Source organism: Tasmannia lanceolata, unplaced genomic scaffold (genome assembly GCF_043159265.1).
Source record: "Tasmannia lanceolata isolate RefF3 unplaced genomic scaffold, GAP_Taslan_0.1 ptg000003l, whole genome shotgun sequence".
Lineage (NCBI taxonomy): Eukaryota > Viridiplantae > Streptophyta > Magnoliopsida > Canellales > Winteraceae > Tasmannia > Tasmannia lanceolata.
This window is the reverse complement of record NW_027518680.1, coordinates 14192601-14215246: the sequence shown is the minus strand read 5'-3', so window position 1 is coordinate 14215246 and position 22646 is coordinate 14192601. Positions and strand designations below refer to the sequence as shown.

Below are 22646 nucleotides of genomic sequence, written 5' to 3'. Positions count from 1 at the left end.
TGATAGTTTATAATCAATTTTATCAGTTGAAGGAGATTATTTTACAAATAAAAAAAGAGGGATTCTAGACTCACAGGCGCCCTTGGAAAAAAGGGGTGAAATGGCACCCCCATTTGTCAATACCCATTTATGATGGCACAAAAAATTATGATCATAAATAAAAATTGACCAATGGGGGCGCCCTTTCACCCCTTTTTGTGCAAGGGCGCCTGTGAGTCTAGCATCCCTCATAAAAAAAATTAACTTTTTTTTGGGTAAGTTATCAAGTTATCAAATATAAATCTGATTAATCAAAAAAAAATAGTATCAAGAAACAAAATCAAAACCAAAACACCTTTGGTCTGTGTTAGGAGCAAGCATGTTAATTTTGTTGGTTTGCATTTTTCGTTTGGATTAAACTATATTAATTTCTCAAAAACTAAAAGAAAATTACATCCTTCCTGGAATGAGACTATCTATATTGTTGCTTTGGGGTTCGGGGACCGTTACATTAAGGGTGAGAGTATATATTTGCTCCTAATTACAATATAGAAGACCAAAATACCATCTCAACACTCCCACTCAATCGGGAGCATTGGTATCGAATATGCCCAACTTAATCCACATAGATTAAAAAAGTCCTACACCCACAGCTTTCATAAATACGGCCTGCAGTTGACCATCTCACATGAGGCGTCATAACCAATTCTCTAATAAAGTGGCAGCCAACTTCAATGTGTTTTGTTCATGAAACACTGGATTGTTAGCAATATAAATGTCCGCCAGGCTACCACAAATCATACTCATCGGCATACGAATAAGAATAACAATCTCATCCAATAGAGATTTAACCCACATCATCTCACACGTAGTGTGAGCCATCATTATTAGGGGTGTTCATTCGGTTATAACTGAACTCTCTAAAACCGAAATAACCAAAACCGAATAATGATTTCGGTTGTTCAATTGTTCAAAATCTCTACAAATATTGATAACTGCTTATATTGATAGATATTACACCAGTTAACAGCATTCTTACCTTCTATATGTAGTGCACAAAAAATTCTGTAGGACAAGAAATTGTCCCCAGATAGAGACTACAGCTAGTCTGCTATCTTCATATCTGAGAGAGAGAGAGAGAGAGAGAGATCACACCACCCTGCATTTATTATATAAGAGGAAATAAACCCATGGACAGAACTAGTGCATATACAGAGTATATGCTTCCCTCTTTTATTCCTAGTGAGAGAGAGAGAGAGAGAGAGAGGAAATGCACCAACTGTTAAATCCCCTAACCACCTTTGAACAACACCTTAACAAGAGGAAATATGAGCAAGAAAAAGATAAAGAACAGCAGGCCGGAGTGGGAACACTTCCAGGGTCCTGCAACTATACGCCTCTACACCAGACCTCTCATTACTACAGGTCTCATGGGCATAAATTATGGATGCACTGAAATTGATCTCCGCCAAAAAAAGGCCTCAAAACGATAAAAATGATAAGAGTGAACAAAGAAACTTTTTTTTCCCTTTTTTGATTGTTTTTTTCTTTTGAGGGGTGGGGCTTGATGAAGTAGTCAACCCAGCTCCATACCTTGGCCTCTCTCAAGACTCCTCAAGGTCTACGTACTGGGAGTGAGAAGCTGCAAGGAGGGCTGCACCAATGCCTGACCCATCGTTAGCATGGATGATGTCAACGGTCTTTGAGATCTCTTCCCCAAGCAACTCTTTGAGTGTGCTCTCCAAACATTTGCTGAATTCAGCGTAGTGCTCATATAGCCCGCCATCCATTGCTATCACTGTCATCTCGTCCTCTTTGCCGGCCCTGATGGTGTCTCTTCCCAATTTCTTCAGGATACCCACTATCCCAGCTGCCGCCAGACGGGCTCCACGTACGGCAACAATGTTGCAGAGTTCAACTACCACTTTTCGCATTTTCAGAGAGGTATTTGGAATCTAAAGAAAGGAGAAAAGCAAATGTAAAAAAGAGAGGAATAAGGAGACCGATCAAATTGCTCAAAGTTATTTTAGCAAATGCAAAAAAGAGAGGAATAAGGGGACCGATCAAATTGCTCAAAGTTATTTTAGCAAATGACGGTGTAGATATTTTTCTCTAACTGCATTTAAGTATGTAACCTAGCCTCTTTATCAATGAAAGATGAGAATGTTGATATAGTTCTAGGTACACAAGTGACATTCATATGCTACTTCATGATTCTATGTGCAGGCGAAGTCAATATTTTTAGGTCGTACTTAACTCATTTTGAGAAAACCTGATTTGATGTGCAGGTGAAGTCGATACTTTTAGGCCATGCTTAGCTGAAGATGGAATAAAACCTATCAATTTACCCCAAGGGTTTGTTCATGGTGAAAAACGAGAAACTATTGGCTTTTTAACTTTCAAGCTGTTTTGAACGTTAAGAGGTTAGAATTTCTAAGACAGAAAACATACCCCCAATATATCTTTCAATTTGTTCCCAACTACTCTAAGATCAGAGGATGAGTCATGGTGCATGGCGGACATGTCAGGAGTCCTGCATATTCCACAACCCAATATTGGTCAGTCTGGATGTTCTAGATTTCACCATAAATATGAAATGGAATTCATGAATCTTATGCAAGTGTACCATATCTCATTAATAAACATCAAAGATTTGCAAATCATTAAAAAAACATGTTAGCAAACTTAAGAAACAGATACAGTGACAAGGAAAAAAACGTAATACCCAAAATGTCATAAAATCTAGGATTTGTGGACACCGGCAGGAGTGTCGCGGGTCGACATTGACACCCAGTGTCGGACACAACAAAGCCCAAAATTTAGAAACGGGGACACGTTTAAAACATAAAGTACATGTAATCATGATTTTTAGACACGGATTCATCTGTCAAGTTTCGACACGGATACGAGATGTCTGACATGGCAACCCCTAAAATTCTAGAAATGGTAATGTTTTATTATGAAGGAAGAATGACGATACAAAACATATTTACACACAGGCGGGATAGCTCCCCGGGTGTGCTTTGTTTGGGCAACTCGATACGAAAGGGAGTCTGTAGATGTGGATACAACATTGAAAGCCTGAAAGAACCCTACCTCGACATCAGGCTACTCTGTATACGAGGCGCTCTAAACCTTGGAGATAAATAGGGAGTGCTGTAGGAAAAACCTCATCCTACTCGGAAATGGGAAGAAGATAGGCAACTCGACTCGCTCGTCATCTCGAAACAATCATAACTCTCACGGGTCCGGTAGTGAAAGTGCGTGGCAATCTTTCGGTCGAAGGACCTTGCGGAATGGGAGGCGAGAAGTTCGAAAAACTGAGGGTTATAACCCTGATAAAATCCAGCTCTATTATGGATCTCTATTATGAATCTGGAAGCAAAGAGAGCGACATGCTTTCGAGCAAAGAACCTCGGCAAGGGGAAAGGAATCGCTAGGGGTGTGCCTGGGTTTAAGCCACAAAAGCGAATGCCAAAGTTTCCTATGGAGGATTGGGAATGCTCCAGGTGTGGTTACTACAATTTCGGAGGTAGAAGTCAATGCAAAAGATGCATTACGAAGATCAGGAATGGCCTCACTAGGAAGGAGCGTGTTGGTGGAGATCTTCCTAAGTTTGAAATTAGTTGATGATGCCATCGAAACTCATAGCAAAATCCTGGAACTATGTGTTTCTGGTAAAGAGATTGAGGAATGTGAGAGCATGGTTTTAAATTTCGGCCGAAATCCGAAATTTCAGATTTCAGGTTTGATTCGGCCGAAATGACCGAAATTTAAAAAAAAAAAAAAAAATCAATTTCGGTTGGGTCCGAAACCGAAACTGAAATTACAAACCTGGTGTGAGATATTCCTCAGGTCGTGCTTGGTGGGGTGTATGAAAATATGGAGCTGGAAGATGGAAGAGGTTTGGGAATGGGCCAAGAAATCGTGGGGAATGTCTAACCTAGTAACCTCCAACAACCCATGTCAATTAGTACTAGGGAACTTATATTTGAGTTTGAATCGGAAAAACAAGCAAGTTAACTGCTCCATCGGGGAGGTGAGGACGGATTTGGGGAGGGATTTGAGTTTGAATCGGAAAAACAAGCTGGAACGTTGCATCACAGGGCTGATTTTGAGGACGGATTTGTGGAGGTTTAAACCCCCCCCCCAAAAAAAAAATAAATAAATAAATTGGTCAGGATGCTGAAACCTCAGTACCATGCGGATGCAAATGGATGGTTCTCGAAAAAGGCCAACCCTAGGGCATTTAATGACCTGATTTGAAATAAGGAGAAAATGTGGAATCGTAACGAAAGGGCGACGAATGAAGATATTAAATCCAGCTGTGTCTCGAGGATAGAGAGCGAAGTCTTTTCACCAACAAATGATAACCATCATTTGAATTGCAAAAACGCTAACCGCACACCGCATCCCGTTCCTAACTATCGAGGAAAATCAAAAGGTATACGAAAGGATTTTGTGCCTAATCCCGCAACCCTCATGCAGTGCAGGTATGGAATCGAGAAAAATCATTTTAGGAACTCTAAGAGTCAGCTCGACTCAATATAGGAAAGGGGAGGGTACAGGCTATGGAATGTACGAAGCAAAAATGAAAAAACTAGTCTCCACGCTCCTGGACATTTTGGAATCCTTCAATATGGACGAGGGCTGTAATTCTTCTGATGAAGACAAAAGGCTCGATCGGACCAGAAAATGGAAAATGGCGAAGGAAGAAGGATTAGGAGTGGAGGAAACTACAGCATTGAAAAAACATGGTCATGCTAAGCGATAAAGGCGCCAACGTTCTGCCACACGAGGAGAAATTGCACAAGCTTACTTGGAGCATCGATGGAACAAACTCTTGCAGAAGGCTAAGGGTAAGGAGGATGAGATCGAGGCCCTTACTGGCAAAAGATCATTGGAGGAGGTCTGTGTCCCTCTCCATAAACTCCCACACTTTCAAAAAGCCCTGGCTAAAGAAAAAGAGGCCTTGGAAGTGGATATAGACTCGGGAGGGGAAGAATGGGAGACTATTGCCAGCCATTAGAATGCTCAATCCAGGGACTCCATGGATGCAAATCTTAGCAGGCAGATCAAGAGTTGTATAAAAAGGGCTGAAAAGGGCGTGGAGAACGACTGTGCAGACGTAGTGAAGGAGGAAAATCAAGCCTTTCAGGAAGAATTTGGAGAAATGGCGAAAATGGGTAAGTCTATGGGGATCGGATTTGAGGAAAACGTGTCGAAGACAAAGGAGATGCTTCTAGACATCGAGAAACGGAACGCACCGGAGAAAGAGAAAGGAAAAACACCGGCCAAGGGGAGCAGGGAGCTTAAGGCTCTTAAAAATAGGGGTTTCTTTGGCCTTTTGCTGTAAATATTTTTTTGGGGTTTTGATATGTTTTGTTTGGCGTCTTTTGTTTTCTCTGGAGAATGGTGCAGGTTTTTTCTTTTTTCTTGAAGGTTGAAGAGGCGTGCTATAAAGGTCTGATGATGGGAACCTTTGTCCTTATTGTAGAGGTGGATGCGAACTGAGATCATTGGAGTGTGAATGAGGGACATTGGGTCCTTCGCTGCTCGAGGATTTTTCCTTTGATAAATCTCTACTTTATTTAGGGTTAAAGAACAGAGGATATGGTTTGCTTAAGAACAATATTTTTCCTCTTTGTGCTTCTGGAGAAAGCTTCAAGTGATTAATGATGATTTTTGAGAAGAATCTTGTTTTCTGGGTCTTCATCTGATATGCTGAAGAGGATGAATTGTACTGATATCCGAGAGGTGCTTGAGGAACCTTGGTTCTTCGCTACTCATGATTTGTCTTTCCCTTGGATAGATAGCCTACGGTTGTATTAAAGGTAGGAGGTTCTAAATATCAGAGGGCTGGTTTGTTGAATAATGAACACCGCCTATAGGCGATCGTGGTCTTGAATATTGATTGACATATGTTGATTTTGACCAACATATGTCGGTGTCGGCCTCCACCAACACGAGATTTCACTAGAAAAACACCATTATAGGATGTTGAGTTCCATTCAATCATGCCGGTCGATGTTGGTTGCATTTCAGTCATGTTAACCAAAATGCTACAATCCCATATATACAAGTCTTGAAGTTTGGCCAAAAATGTCGAAATTTCGAGCAAAGTAGATCCAACTTTTTCCCTTTGGATCACACAAACAATGTGGGCCCACTATGTTTCTGGTCAACAGACAAGAAAAATACATCCCTATATATATATATATATATATATATATATATATATATATATATATATATATATATATATATATATATATAGAGAGAGAGAGAGAGAGAGAGAGAGAAAGGAAAGTGTTCATTATCTGAGCTCGAGCTCAAAAACACAAGTGGCCCCACATTTTTGGGGGAACCCAAAGCATTCATTTGGAAGGCCCTTCCATGGATAGGGTGTGTACCAAAAATCAGCCCTATATGATCATCCTAACCCTGCCATTTGTGGAGGGAAAAAATGGGCAAAAACATGGACACACAGGGTCAGTCCATTTTCCCCTCCACCTTTGATTGGGTTAGGATGATCCAATAGGGCTGATTTTTGGTACACACCCTATCCATGGAAGGGCCTTCCTAATGAATGCTCTGGATCCCCCAAAAATGTGGGGCCACATGTGTTTTTTAGCTCAGGAACACTTTTCACACACACACACACAAATATATATATATATATATATATATATAGAGAGAGAGAGAGAGAGTGGTTTGTGAGCAGCTGCTCAGATAGTTATCTGCGCATGGAATTTTAAAACAGGGGTGGGCCCACATTTTGGGGGTGATCCTAAGCATTCATTTGGAGGGCCCCATCATGGATGGGGTGTGTACCAAAAATCAGTTCCATTGGATCATCCTAACCCTTCCATTTGTGGAGGGAAAAAATGGGCAGATTTGTGGACAAACATTATCTGTCCATTTTTCCCTCCACAAATGTACACACCACATCCATGATGGGGCCTTCCAAATGAATACTTAGGATCACCCCCAAAATGTGGGCCCACCCTTGTTTTAAAATCCCATGCGCAGATAACTATCTGAGCACCTGCTCACAAACCATTTCCTCTCTCTCTCTCTCTCTCTCTCTCTCTCTCTCTCTCTCTCTCTCTCTCTCTCTCTCACACACACACACACACACATATATGAGAATAGTGTTTCTGAGCTAGCTAGAGCTCAGATAACCTTATCTGAGCTCAAGCTTAGAAACAGGTGTGGGCCCACATTGTTGGGGGATCCAAAGCATTCATTTGGAAGCCCTTATCATGGATAGGGTGTCCACAAAAAATCAGCTCCATTGGATCATCCTAACCCTTCCATTTGTGGAGGGAAAAAATGGGCAGATTTGTGGAGAAACAGTATCTGTCCATTTTTCCCTCCACAAATGGATGGGTTAGGATGATCCTATGGACCTAATTTTTGGTACACACCCTATCCATGATAGAGCCTTTTAAATGAATGCTTTGGATCTCCCCAAAAACATGGGCTCACATGATTTTTTGATGCTCGAGCTCAGCTCAGAAACACTATTCTTATATATATATATATATATATATATATATATATATATATATATATATATATATATATATATGTATATATATATATATATATATACATATATATATACATATATATATATATACACACACACACATATATATATATATATATACATGGGGAAACGTTTTATGGGGAAACGTTTTCTGCTCGATACCTCAGATAAGTTATCTGAGCAAGAGCTCAAAAAAACATATGGGGTCACATTGTTTGGATGATCCGAAGCATTCATTTGGATAGTCCAAAGATGGAGAGTGTGCACGAAAAATCTGCTCCACAGGATTATCCTAACCCTTTGATTTGTGGAGGTTAAAGTGCATGGGTATAAACCTCCACAAATCTGTCCATTTTTAACCTCCAAAAATCGAACGGTTAGGATGATCCTATGGTGCTGATTTTTTGGGCACACACCCTATCTATGTAAGGGCCTATCTGAGGTATCGCGCAGAAAACGTTTCCCCATATATGGCGTGCTTTCTGAGCTCTAGCTCAGGCTGAGCTAGAGCTTAGAATACAGCATCTCCCATAGTAGTTTGACTCATCCAACCCATTCATTTTACACTACCTCACATAGATAGGGTGTAACAAATCAGCACCATACCATAATCCTAACCATCCGATCTATAGGACCAAAATTTCTAGCCACCCATTCTAGACCTCCACAAATCATAACCCTAACCCTAACCATAACCCTAAGCAGAACCTATAAACTAATGATTGGATGACTCGACCAACTATGGGAGATATGGTTTGTGCACTCTAGCTCAGGCTGAGCTCTAGCGCACAAACCATATATCCTATATACTGAACCAACTTGTTTGTAGAAACTGTTTTCTCATATGAGAAAACGGTTTCTACACATTAGTGTAGATAAGTTATCTACACACTAGCTTAAAATACAGTGGGGGGCCACGTTGTTTGGGTGATCCAAAGCATTCATTTGATGGGCCCTCACATAGATACGGTGTGCCCAAAAAATCAGCTTCATAGGATCATCCTAACCCTTCAAACCGTGGAGGCAAAAAATGGACAGATTTGGGAAGGTTTATACACGTCCATTTTACCTCCACAAATTGTAGGGTTGGGATGATACTATGGAGCTGATTTTTTGTGGACACCCTATCTATGTGAGGGCCAATCAAATGAATGGTTTGGATCACCCAAACAATATGCCCTCCACTGTATTTTAAGGTAGTGTGTAGATAACTTATCTACACTAGTGTGTAGAAACCGTTTTCTCATATATATATATATAAGGATGATCCATCTTACAACACCTTGGTTATAACAGTTGACCATGGATCGATCTGGAAAAGCCAGGATATGAAGACCCCGCTCATCCAGACTATGTTTGCAAGCTAAGCTCTCTAGAGCGTTAGTTGGAGTCAAGCAAGCCCCTCGAGCGTGGTTTTAGAGCTTCAATTCGTGGGGTCTTCATATCCTGGCTTTTCCAGATTGAGCCATGGTCAACTGTTATAACCAAGGTGTTGTAAGATGGATCATCCTTCAATCTCTGAAATATATATTCTGAGCTAGAGTTTAGAATGCACCATCTACCATAGTAGTTTGACTCATCCAACCATTCATTTTACACTACCTCACATAGATATGGTGTTCCTACCAAACCAGCTCCATACCATAATCCTAGCCATCCGATCTATAGGACCATAATTTCTAGCCATCCATTCTAAACCTACACAAATCATAACCCTAACAATTACCCATAACCCTAACCCTAAGCATAATCTATAAACTAAATGGGTTGGATGACTCAACCAACTCTGGGAGTAGTGGTTTCTGAGCTCTAGCTCAGGCTGAGCTCGAGCTCAGAAACCTTTTCCTATATCTATCTACTATAATAAGCTGGATGGAAAAGAAGAGAATTTTTTGATTTTTTTGAAAATTCTATAAGAATTACACATCACTTTTTTTGACTTTTTTTAACAAATGCACCCATTCAACTCACATATTTTCAATCCTACCCCCTCCTTTATGCTTTTGACAAAGGCACCCATAAAGCCATATAATTTCAATCTTACCCCCTCCTTTATGGTTTTTTAATAAAAAATCTATAGGGTGATCTTAACCATCCGATTTAAGAGGAATTATGGAAACATCTATAGATTAGACGGCTAGGATCAGCCTATGGAAATGATTTTTGGGGCACAACCTATTTATGTTGTGTTCCATCAAATGGACGGTTTGGATCAACCTATGACGTGGTCCGTACAGTTCTTTGTTGGCCCGTGCATCGCACGGGGTGTTTTACTAGTATACTATATAGGAGAAGAGAAAATAAGAGAATTTTTTGAATTTTTGGAAAATTCTATGAGAATTACACATCACTTTTTTTGACTTTTTTTAATAAATGCACCCATTCAACTCACATATTTTCAATCCTACCCCCTCCTTTATGCTTTTTAACAAATGCACCCATTAAAGCCACATAATTTCAATCTTACCCCCCTCCTTTATAGTTTTTTAATAAAAAATCTATAAGGTGATCTGAACCGTTCGATTTAAGAGGAATTATGGAAACCTCTATAGATTGGACGGCTAGGATCAGCCTATGGAAATGATTTTTGGGGCACAACCTATTTATGTTGTGTTCCATCACATGGACGGTTTGGATCAACCTATGACGTGGTCCGTACAGTTCTTTGTCGGCCCGTGCATCGCACGGGGTTTTTTACTAGTGTGTGTGTTTGTGTATATATATATATATATATATATATATATATATATATATATAGAGAGAGAGAGAGAGAGAGAAGTGTTCCTGCGCAGCTGCTCAGATAGCTTATCTGAGCAGCTGTTTCAAAAACTCATGTGGCCCCACATTTCTGGGGTGATCCAAAGCATTCATTTGGAAGGCCCTTCCATGGATAGGATGTGTACAAAAAATGAGCCCTTTAGGATCATCTTAACCCTGCCATTTGTGGAGGGAAAAAATGGTCAGAAACAGTGTCTGTCCATTTTCCCCTCCACCTTTGATTGGGTTAGGATGATCTTATAAGGCTGATTTTTTGTACACACCCTATCCATGGAAGGGCATTTCAAATGAATTCTTTGGATCACCCCAAAAATGTGGGCCACATGAGTTTTTGAAGCAGCTGCTCAGATAAGCTATCTGAGCAGCTGCGCAGGAATACTATTCTCATATATATATATATATATATATATATATATATATATATATATATATGAGAATCGTGTTTCTGAGCTCGAGCGTCAAAAAATCATGTGGGCCCATGTTTTTGGGGGGGTCCAAAGCATTCACTTAAAAGGCCCTATCATTGATAGGGTGTGTACCAAAAATCAGGTCCAGAGGATCATCCTAACCCATCCATTTGTGGAGGGAAAAATGTACAGATATTGTTTCTCCACAAATCTGCCCATTTTTTCCCTCGACAAATGAAGGGGGGTTAGGATGATCCTAACCACCTGAATTTTTATGGACACCCTATCTATGTAATGGCCTTTGAAATGAATGCTTTGGATCACCTCAAAAATGTGGGCCCATACTATTTTTGAGCTCGCAGAAACAGTATATATATATATATATATATATATATATATATATATATATATATATATATATATATATATATATATACAGAGAGAGAGAGAGAGAGAGGAAAAGGATTGTACGCTCGAGTGTACCTAACCTTAGGTACGCTCGAGTGCCAAATCACATGGGTCCCACATTTTTTGTGGTCATCTAAACCATTCATTTTCAAGGCCCCATCATAGATAGGGTGAGTACCAAAAATCAGCTCCATAGGATCATCCTAACCCATCCATTTGTGGAGGTCAAAATAGACAGACACTGTTTGTCCACAAATCTGCACATTTTGCCCTCCAGTTTTGGAGGGGTTAGGATGATTCAATGGAGCTGATTTTTGGTACACACCCTATCTATGATAGCGCCTTGCAAATGAATGGTTTAGATGACCACAAAAAATGTGGGACACTTGTGATTTGGAGCGTACCTAAGGTTAGGTACACTCGAGCGTACAATCCTTTTCCTCATATATATATATATATATATATATATATATATATATGAGGAAAGTGTTCCTAAGCTATAGCTTATCTAAGCTATAGCTCAAAAACACATGTGGCCTCACATTTTTTGGGGGATCCAAAGCATTCATTTGGAACGCCCGCCCATGGATAGGGTGTGTACCAAAAATAAACCCTATAGGATCATCCTAACCATGCCATCTGCTGAGGGAAAAAATGGGCAGAAACATGGACACACATTGTTTGTCCATTTTCCATTCCACCTTTGGTTGGGTTAGGATGATCCTATAGGGCTGATTTTTTGTACACACCCTATCCATGGAAGGGCCTTCCAAATGAATGCTTTGGATCCCCCAAAAAATGTGGGGCCACATGTGTTCCTAAGCTATAGCTTAGATAAGCTATAGCTTAGGAACTCTCTCTCTCTCTCTCTCTCTCTCTCTCTCTATATATATATATATATATATATATATATGAGAATAGTGTTCCTGCGCAGCTATCTGAGCAGCTGCTTCAAAAACATATGTGGCCCACATTTTTGGGGTGATCCAAAGCATTCATTTGAAAGGCCCTTCCATGGATAGGGCGTGTACCAAAAATCAGCCCTATAGGATCATCCTAACCCAATCAAAGGTGGAGGGGAAAATGGACGGACACTGTTTCTGACCATTTTTTCACTCCACAAATGGCAGGGTTAGGATGATCCTAAAGGGCTCATTTTTTGTACACACCCTATCCCTGGAAGGGCCTTCCAAATGAATGCTTTGGATCACCCCAAAAATGTGGGGCTACATGAGTTTTTGAAGCAGCTGCTCAGATAAGCTATCTGAGCAGCTGCACAGGAACACTTTTCTCTCTCTCTCTCTCTCTCTCTCTCTCTCTCTCTCTATATATATATATATATATATATATATATATATATATATATCTAGAGGAAAGTGTTGGTGAGCTTAAGCGCCCCAATCACATGGGTCCCACATTTTCTGTGGTGATCCAAACCATTCATTTGCAAGGCCCTATCATAGATAGGGTGTGTACCAAAAATCAGCTTCATAGGATCATCCTAACCCCTCCATTTGTGGAGGACAAAAATGGGCAGATTTGTGGACAAATAATGTCTGTCCATTTTGACCTCCACAAATGGATGGGTTAGGATGATCCTATGGAGCTGATTTTTGGTACACACCCCATCTATGTAAGGGCCTTTCAAATGAATGCTTTGGATCATCCTAACAAAGTAGGCCCCAATGTGATTGGTCGCTTAAGCTCACCATAAGTTTGGTGAGCTTAAGCTCACCAACACTTTCCTCATATATCTAATACTATATAGTAGAAGAGAAAATAAGAGAATTTTTTGTAGAATTACACATCACTCTTTTTGACTTTTTTTAACAAAGGCACCCATTCAACACACATATTTTCAATCATACCCCCTCCTTTATGCTCTTTAACAAAGGCACCCATTAAAGCCAACTAATTTCAATCCTACCCCCCTCCTTTATGCTTTTTTAATAAAAAATCTATAGGGTGATCTTAACCATCCGATTTAAGAGGAACAACATATTATGGAAACCTCTATAGATTGGAGGGCTAGGATCAGCCTATGGAAATGATTTTTGGGGCACAACCTATTTATGTTGTGTTCCATCACATGGATGGTTTGGATCAACCCGTGATGTGGTCTGTACAGTTCTTTGTCGGCCCGTGCGATGCACGGGGTTTTTTACTAGTATATATATCAGAAAGGTGATCCTACTCGGTCGAGTAGATAAGCTTATCTACTTGGTCAGGTTAAAAACTGTGTGGGCCCACATTGTTTGGGTGATCCAAACCATTCATTTGAAAGGCCCTTACCTAGATCAGGTGTACACAAAAACTCAGATGCATAGGATCATCCTACCCCATCAAAAAATGGAGGGAAAAAATGAAAACAATGGACAGACACTGTTTGTCACAAATCTGCCCATTTTTTCCCTCCATTTTTGGATGGGTTAGGATGATCCTATGGATCTGATTTTTTGTGGACACCCTATCTAGGTTACGGCCTTTCAAATGAATGGTTTGGATCACCCAAACAATGTGGGCCCACACAGTTTTTAACCCGACCGAGTAGATAAGCTTATCTACTTGATCGAGTAGGATCACTTTTCCGTGTGTGTGTGTATATATATATATATATATATATATATATATATATATGAGAAAAGTGTAGCTACACAATCGAGGAGCTAACTTAGCTACTCCGTCGGCTTAAAATACAGTGGGGGCCCACATTGTTTGGGTGATGCAGACCATTCATTTGATGGGCCCTCACATAGATAGGTAGGGGTGCAACTCGGGTCGGGTTGAGGCCAGCCCGACCCAACCCGAGGAACCCGTTTTTCCGACCCAACCCAATTTCCAACCCGGCTGGGCTCAACCCGACCCAACCCGATTTCCAATTCATGCACATGTTTTTTGTGGGCCCCATTGTTTTTTTTTTTGTTCACATTCCTACACAGGCATCCACCATATAAAAACTCTTTGTAACTGAACTGAAGGATAAATTTATGTGAAAATTTAACCACATTTCTAGCTTCAATGGGAAATGTGTTCAGTTGAAATCGGGTTTTAAGCACATTTAAGCACATATCGGAATTGGAAATCGGGTTTCGGGTCGGGTCAGGTTGCTTGACACCCCAACCCGACCCAACCTGATTTCCAATTCGGGTTGATTTTTCCCAACCCAAATTTGGGTTCAACCCCACCCGAATTGCACCCCTATAGATAGGGTGTGCCCAAAAAATCAGCTCCATAGGATCATCCCAACCTTACAATTTGTGGAGGCAAAAATGGTCGTGTATAAACCTTCACAAATCTGTCCATTTTTTTCCTCCACAATTTGAGGGTTGGGATGATCCAATGGAGCTAATTTTTTGAGCACACCCTATCTATGTGAGGGCCTATCAAATGAATGGTTTGGATCACCCAAACAATGTGGGCCCACTTTATTTTAAGCCGATGGAGTAGCTAAGTTAGCTACTCAATCGAGTAGCTACACTTTCCTCTCTCTCTCTCTCTCTCTATATATATATATATAGAGAGAGAGAGAGAGAGGAAAAGGATTGTACGCTCGACCGTACCTAAAGTTAGGTACGGTAGAGTGCCAAATCATATGGGTCCCCCATTTTTGGTAGGCATCTAAACCATTCATTTGCAAGGCCCCATCATAGATAGGGTGCATACCAAAAATCAGCACCATTGAATCATCCTAACCCCTCCAAAACTGGAGGCCAAAATGGGCAGATTTGTGGACAAACACTGTCTGTCCATTTTGGCCTCCACAGATGGATGGGTTAGGATGATCCTATGGAGCTGATTTTTGGTATGCACCCTATCTATGATGGGGCCTTGCAAATGAATGGTTTAGATGCCCACCAAAAATGGGGGACCCATGTGATTTGGCACTCTACCGTACCTAACTTTAGGTACGGTCGAGCGTACAATCTTATTCCTCATATATATATGGGAAAAGTGAAAACAGGCCCACATTGTTTAGATGATCCAAAGCATTCATTTGATGGGTCATGACATAGATAGGGTGTGCCCAAAAAATCAGCTCCATAGGATCATCCTAACCCTTCGATTTGTGGGCGTTAAAAATGGACGGATTTGTGGAGATCTATACCCATCCATTTTAACCTCCACAAATCGAAGGGTTAGGCCGACCGGGCAGATAACTTATCTGCCCGACCCTCTACAATTACTTTTCCCTATGTGTGTGTGTACAATTTTTCATTTATTTGGATGAAAGGAGAATAAACACCTTGAAATAGAATAATAACTTGAGTCAGATCAATCGCCATTCAAAAAAAAAAAAAAAAAAAAACTATTTAAGTCAGATCAATATAAAATAACATATAAGTTGATCCAAGACTTCGGTACAAATTTTTAAGTCATATGTAAGTAACAAAGCATGCTATTTTTTTTGTCGAAAGGTACAATGCATATTCATTTTGTGCACCAGCTTTTCAAATAGGTTCTACTTGACAAAGAAACCAAGTGAAATAGAGGGAAAATGATGACCATTTGGCAAAAGGAATGGAAAAAAATTCCAAGTTTAATCAAAACAGGCCGCACGTACCGCAATATGAATGGAATTTTAAGTTTTGGTGGGACAGTATCACCAAAAAATGCAGCTTCTTCAGCCATCCTGCACAAGACTCTGCGTACAATGTCGCCCAAATACATTCCCGAAATTATCTTCTCAAAAATCTGTTGACATTAAAAATGTTACTTCCTATGCAAAATCTATCTTAATCTACCAAATTCATGACAAGAAAGAATTTAGGGAAAAAAACAGCTAATTGCAACTACCTGCTCCCCAGGATTCAAACTCTCAATGTCTAATGCATGATCATATTCTGTCAGTGGAATATGAGATGACCTGAAGCTCCCCCACTCCATATTGATAACCTACAATATGAAAATCAACTTTTTACAATAAAAAAATATATATATTATACTCAACTCAACTAAACTAAGCCTTTGTCGTCGGCTAATGAATCCTTTAGAAAATTTTCATGAAGAAGGTGAAAGAATCTACCCAACTCAAATTAACTAAGTCTAAACCTGACACTAGTTGGGTTCGTCTACATGGATCATTTTCTTCCATTCTCTCCTATCCAAGGTCATGTTCATTTGAAATATATATATATATATATATATATATATATATATATATATATATATAGTCGGCCGACTAGAGAACCTTCTCTAGTCCGCCGACCAAAAAACACAGCGGTCCCACATTATTTGGATAATCCAAAACATTCATTTGATAAGCCCTAGCATAGATAGGGTGTGCCCAAAAAATCAGCTGCATAGGATCATCCTAACCCTTCGATTTGTGAAGGTTAAAAATGGACAGATTTGTGGAGTTTATAAGCATCCATTTTAACCTCCATAAATCGAAGGGTTAGGATGAACCTATGGAGATGATTTTTTAGGCACATCCTATCTATGTCAAAGCCCATCAAATGAATGCTTTGGATCATCAAAACAACGTGAGCTCATTGTGTTTTTAACCTCCACTGTCCATTTTTAACCTCCACAAATCGAAGGACTAGGATGATCCTATGGAACTGATTTTTTGGGCACACCCTATCTATGCCAGGGCTCATCAAATGAATGCTTTGGATCATCCAAACAACATGGGCCCACTGTGTTTTTGGTCGGCAGACTAGAGAAGGTTCTCTAGTCAGCCGACTAGAAAAACTTTCCACATATATATATGACAACGATAAATCTTTCATTTGAAAAACAGCAAAAAACAATTTTTCTGATTTCACTTTTTCCCAAAAATGTGCATGCCTTGTACTTCTAAGCCTACTGGATTTTCTGTTACAATTAAAAAAAAAGTGCGTCAGAAGGCCACTAACCATTTCATCCGTCTTGGGTAAAAGGCCGTGCCACTTGGGAATTGCACCTGCACGCTCTACATATGCAGCATTTGTTCCAGTTCCCAGGATCACAGCAGCAACAACATCTTTATTTCCATATCTACCCCCAGCTAGTGTTCCAATTGTATCATTAACCTACATCCAAGGCCACTAGTTAAATAATCATTAACTCGAATAGCAGGTGTCAAACTTAAGTGAAGCACAAGAGTCAAAAGTTTCTAAGCAAGTCAAACATTTCAAAGAAGAATTAGAAAATCCTAGACAGACCAATAGCTCTTCCCAGTAAACTAATGTGGAATAAAAAAAATAAAGAATGTTTAGGTACCTAGCGGAGATGTAGACAAGAAGTATCCAAAGCAAACTTACAAGTGCTGAAACACGCATATCAAGGCCTTGTCTTTCAATGGCCTTCGTTAATTCAGCTACCAAATCTTCCCCAACCTAATTTCGCATAATACAATAAAGTAATCAGAAATATTCAAGGGAAGAGAACCATCTAACATTCTAACTGGTTGGGCTCCTCAAAGAAAATTCTTCAATTGGGAATCAAGTTACATATATTAATCTTATATGGACCTCCACAACGTCAAATAAATCAGCCTAGAATTATTACAATATACATGTGCAAACCATGAACTTTAAATTAGATGTATTTGCATCTAGCATAGCCTAGATGCAAATAACAGTTTTCCCTACATGGCCACATGCCTTCACAACTCAGTTTCAGTCACATGATAATCCATGATTTAATCATTATTTGAATGTCTAGCCGTCATTTGGACAAGGATTGAAAGGTCCAAGACATTTGTTTTGTTGGAACAGTGATGAGAAAGGAATTTGGTTTTGATAAGGCTTTTTTTTATAAGGTTTTGATTAGGCTTTTAGTTGCAGGAGACCTGCAATATGCTTATACTATCAAGTATCAACCCTAATGATATAGAAAAAAAATGTTTGCACTGTCATCAAACTACAAGAGCAATACACTTGAGATTACAGACAACAACCTCCATGATCTTGAAGGACTAAGATTGTGAAAATAATATGTCTTCATCAATCAGTTGATCGGGAATAAACATTTGACATATAAAATATTTAAAGGAAATTATTCATGAATTATATGAATTTTCCATTTATTTTTTAAATCTCCCCAATTTTGAAACCCCAAAACTTTCAAACTCCAAATCAGTGTGCAAATGCATCAATAAATGTTTGACCTATTACTAAAATGATGCATGATTTTAACAGTAAAAAAGAATTTAAGGACTTACGAAGAAAATCTTCACAAAAAAAAAAAAAAAAAGAGCTCCCGGCTCGACTTTGGTCGCTTCAAACCAAGTCAAGTAACTCATATACTATGATGGTAATATTTCGGTTGACATGACCAAAACGACACCAATGTCAACCGAAATTTTGACAGACATCTTGGAACGATTTCACTTCACGTGGATTTCGCATTGACCATCACCAAACTCGACACCTATCTGCCCAAACTGACCCATGTCCGTCGATGTTTACAACTATGTTTGCAACATAGTAGCTAGTTATGGATGTGAAGCATAGAGACATGCTTAGAAAGGGAGCTTTGAGAGAGTTTTTAATCTCTACAACATCCTTCATTTGGAGATGACTACTTCAATTGGGTGTGTTTAATTGCACAAAAGCTCAGCAGCCGTCGGAATTTGGCTTGGATGTGGAATGCAATTCCATGTTTGGTTGCCAAAATAGCATGGCACTCCCTTTGACTCCCTAGGATGTCTCCAATGCAATAATTGCATGGACATTCAAACCAAATTCTCCCAAAAGCCTCTCTCTCTCTCTCTCTCTCTCTCTCTCTCTCTCTCTCTCTCTCTCTCTCTCTCTCTCTCTCTCTCTCTCTCTCAAGACTAACGACACCGCCTACTTATTCTCCTACTCTCCGAGTATATGCCATGCAACCAAACACTACTTACACTATTCTCCGAGGTAATTCTAGACAAATCAAATGCATGCCTCCTTCCTTTTTGACTTCTTATTCCACTACTCTCCGAGCCACACCCGCACATCCAAACATAGCCTAGGAATGCATCCACCAATCGTCCCTAAGCCCCTTTGTCCTACTTTAACCTAGATAAAAGTAAACATCATACTCATCTCTACACATGTAGTACACGAAAAATTAGAAAAACACCATTTTCTATCTCAATTTCACATGCGATGACATCCATAAAAACCACCCCTCACGGTGCTAACTTGATATACAAGAGTGACCACTGGCAGGAAAATGGTGAAAGTGCATACAATCATGAGCCCTATATCTAGTAAGAGAGAGGAGTGCTAAGAGACCAGCCTGCTTTCCACCAAGGGCATCATTCACTTCCATTAGCTGGGTCTAAATGATAAGATACAAGTAAATGTCCGCTTCTCCCAAAGAGGTCTCCTGGCCTTGGTTTGCCATCATGCTGATCCTAAACTGGAATCTCCAACTAGTTATGTTCATTACTGTAGAGAATATGGCAGGTGCTAAAGTGTGAATGAATATTCTGTAGCCCTATGTCAGCGTTCTATTTCAAAATTGTAGCGTATGGATGGGAAGCAACATTATAATTTTTCAACCAAAAGCGGAAATACATTGTAATTTTTATCAAATATAGCAATTTTTTTTCGTGCCTAATACTAGTCACCCGAGAATTTTAATCCACAAGAGAAAGTCAGATAAAAAGAAAACAAGATGATAGCAGATTAAGTTCACTTCCATGAAGCATGCTAGATATACAATCCATATCCAATAAATTAATCACAATCCACAAAGAAAGAACGGAAACAGTGTCAAGGTAATTAGATTAACTGCGTCATCAATTGAGAAGCCTTTCGTCCACTTAATGAGAGTGCCAGAAGAAATTGATGTTTGCCTGACTGGAAATGAAAATGTGAAACCAAGTTCCCTCTGCCGGCCAATAGGAAGATGATAATCTCCACTCTCTGTTGCGACAAATTTTGCCAGTTCAGCAGCGATGAAATCAAATAGTGCCTGAAATCATATATCACTTTTAAGCATTTTTTAGAGAGATTGACAAGTAGTGTGGACAAGTAGGCTCTTGGCACTTACATTTGAAGTTCCGACCATCAAATGGGGGGGAATGGACACCTCTGCAAACTCTTGTTTGACAACACGGCCCTCCTTCCCACCCAACTGTACACGCAGCACACGGAAGTTTGTACCACCAAGGTCCAGTGCATAAAATACTCCTCTCTCATCCCTGAAATGAAAATATAGAAGAGATAAATACGTCTCCTTTAAGTCTTCTACAATTCTGGAACAAATTTTAGGGCAGCACACAAAACTGGAAAAAAAGGGGAAAAACTACATAATCTCTTGGTGTTCCTTGTTAGTTTGGTTATGATGCCAAAGCAAAATAGTTCCCCTATTAGACGTCAAGGAAAACCAATTTCTGAATAAAGAATAACTACGGAACACCTAGCTCATAAGAGCATAAACAATAAGCTTGCATCTACATCTGAATTCAAGGACCTCTGATGATTGAATGACTTAAAAAAATGCCGTAACAAATATAGAGCACTAAAATTGAAGTAATCACATGCTTAAACAGTCCAATGAGATCTATGCCCCAGGGGTCAAAATCTAACGTAGGTCAATGGACTATTCAATGAAGCGTAAAAGGTGTGGATATCATCTCTAAATTTACACAACTGTCTTGATATAATTAAAGTTCACTTGTATTTGTGGAAGTCCCTCCTCAAGGAATCTTTACCTCTATGCGAAATTCTAGCTTACCAATCTAATGCACTTCACAATCATTTCTACTAAATTTAGTCTCGAAATTAACAAAGCTTTAATGATTTTAGAGAAATATCATCTAGAAATCTCTATCTATACACAAACTCAAGCTCATAAAGACAGCCAGTCTGAAGCCACTGCTTCACAAAGTATATGCACGTGTCTCTTCTTTATTTTAATCAGTAATCAAGAAAATTTCATTCAATAAACTGTTAAAATATACTATCGCAGTACTAATGTGATGTAATTTTTCCATGCCTTGCTGTGATCAACTGAATAGCAAAAAGCAACAAACAAGATCACCAAACTAATAACCTCCTCGGTCAGTGCTTCGTCTTTTTCTCTCTTTAATAAAATCTCTCACTGGTCAGGAAAAAAAAAACTAATAACTCTTCCATATCTAAAAGATTTAAATGTTACCATAAGATATAAGCAAACTAATAACCTTTCCATATTCACAAAATTTAAATGTTACCAAAAGAATAGCACCAATGGCTCCAACAAAAGGAAAAACAATTTCGCAAGAGATATGCCTCACCCTCTACATTCCACAATGCCCAACAAAATCATGCAACTAAACATAACAATAAGGTAACTACCAAAATCGCAAAGGAAATAACCCAGCTTTAAATAGTTATAGAAAAACTATTCCAAGAGAGAGTACTAAAAAAACTAACAAAGAACGAAGCAATCGGGTGTTTAAAGGAGAGGATAAATAACAGAAAAAAGAAAGATGAAAGGCTGGAACGAAAATTCCTTAAGGAAGCCTCTAACTAAACTCGCCAATAAAAAAGAGACAATCCCAAAAGCAGAGTTTCATCTACAACAATTTTTACTTTTCCAAAAAAAAAAAAATTACTCTATCTCCATAACATTAAATTAAACCAAATGGACACCTATCACATACTCAGAAAAGGAACAAATAAATTCCACATCAATAATACAATCAAAATCAAATAACTAAGGGGAAGCAAAAAAAAAACTATATCCACACAACATAAAATCAAACCAAATAACACACAAACAAAAGTCAAAAAACTAAAGAGGATAAAAATCATTATACCCAGTTGGGAGATTGTCCACATAGCTGATGAGCATCTTGAGCTTGCTCCCACCCTCCGACGCAAGGCCAGCATTCATCTCCACAGTCATGGCATCCGCCACCTGTCGCAATTTCCCGATCGGCGTCCCACACTTCTCTTCAAATTCCCTCAGTATCCCCACCGCCCGGGCCCACTTTCTCGAGCTCTGCATCCGGTGGCGCACGATCAACACCGCCACCGCACATGCAGTCGCCGTACATACCACCGCAGCTCCCACCGCCACTTTCCCCATTCTCAACCAAAAAAACCCCTAATTTTCTCTACAGAACTTTCCAAACCCTAGCTTTCCCCCTCTTATTCTTGAAGAATAGAATCTAGAACTTAATATTACAAAGAAAAAACCCTAATTTTCTCTACAGATCTTTCCAAACCCTAGCTTTCCCCCTCTTCTTCTTGAATAATACACTCTAGAACTTAAAATTACAAAGAAAAACCCTAATTTTCTCTACAGATCTTTCCAAACCCTAGCTTTCCATCTCCTCTTCTTGAAGAATAGCCTCTAGAACTTAAAATTACAAAGAAAAACCCTAAATTTCTCTACGGATCTTTTCAATATCTAGCTTTTCCCTCCTCTTAGAATCTAGAACATAAAATTTCGAAGAAAAAAATCCACTTTCGAAAACCCTAATCTCAAGGATCGTAGCATTTTTCTTCAGCTGGAATTTTTCTTACCGAATTAGAACTGAAAATTCAAAAGCGAAAGAGGACTGAAATTTAGGATCCTGATTCTCTTTGTACTTCATGTTCTGTGTTTGCCAATAC

At 39.3% G+C, this 22646-nt stretch overlaps 1 protein-coding gene across 1 annotated transcript; it reads right to left on the bottom strand.

Annotated features, from left to right (window-relative positions):
* Nucleotides 1–1122: 1122 nt before the first annotated feature.
* On the bottom strand, nucleotides 1123–22646 carry LOC143852105 (hexokinase-1-like). Its single transcript, XM_077361563.1, has 9 exons — nucleotides 21845–22646; nucleotides 20092–20242; nucleotides 19831–20013; nucleotides 17373–17447; nucleotides 16986–17141; nucleotides 15922–16020; nucleotides 15689–15819; nucleotides 2431–2512; nucleotides 1123–1934 (listed from the first exon to the last, which is right to left on the bottom strand). The coding sequence occupies exons 1-9, from the start codon at nucleotides 22114–22116 to the stop codon at nucleotides 1584–1586; spliced, it is 1500 nt and encodes a 499-aa protein (XP_077217678.1). The 5' UTR covers nucleotides 22117–22646; the 3' UTR covers nucleotides 1123–1583.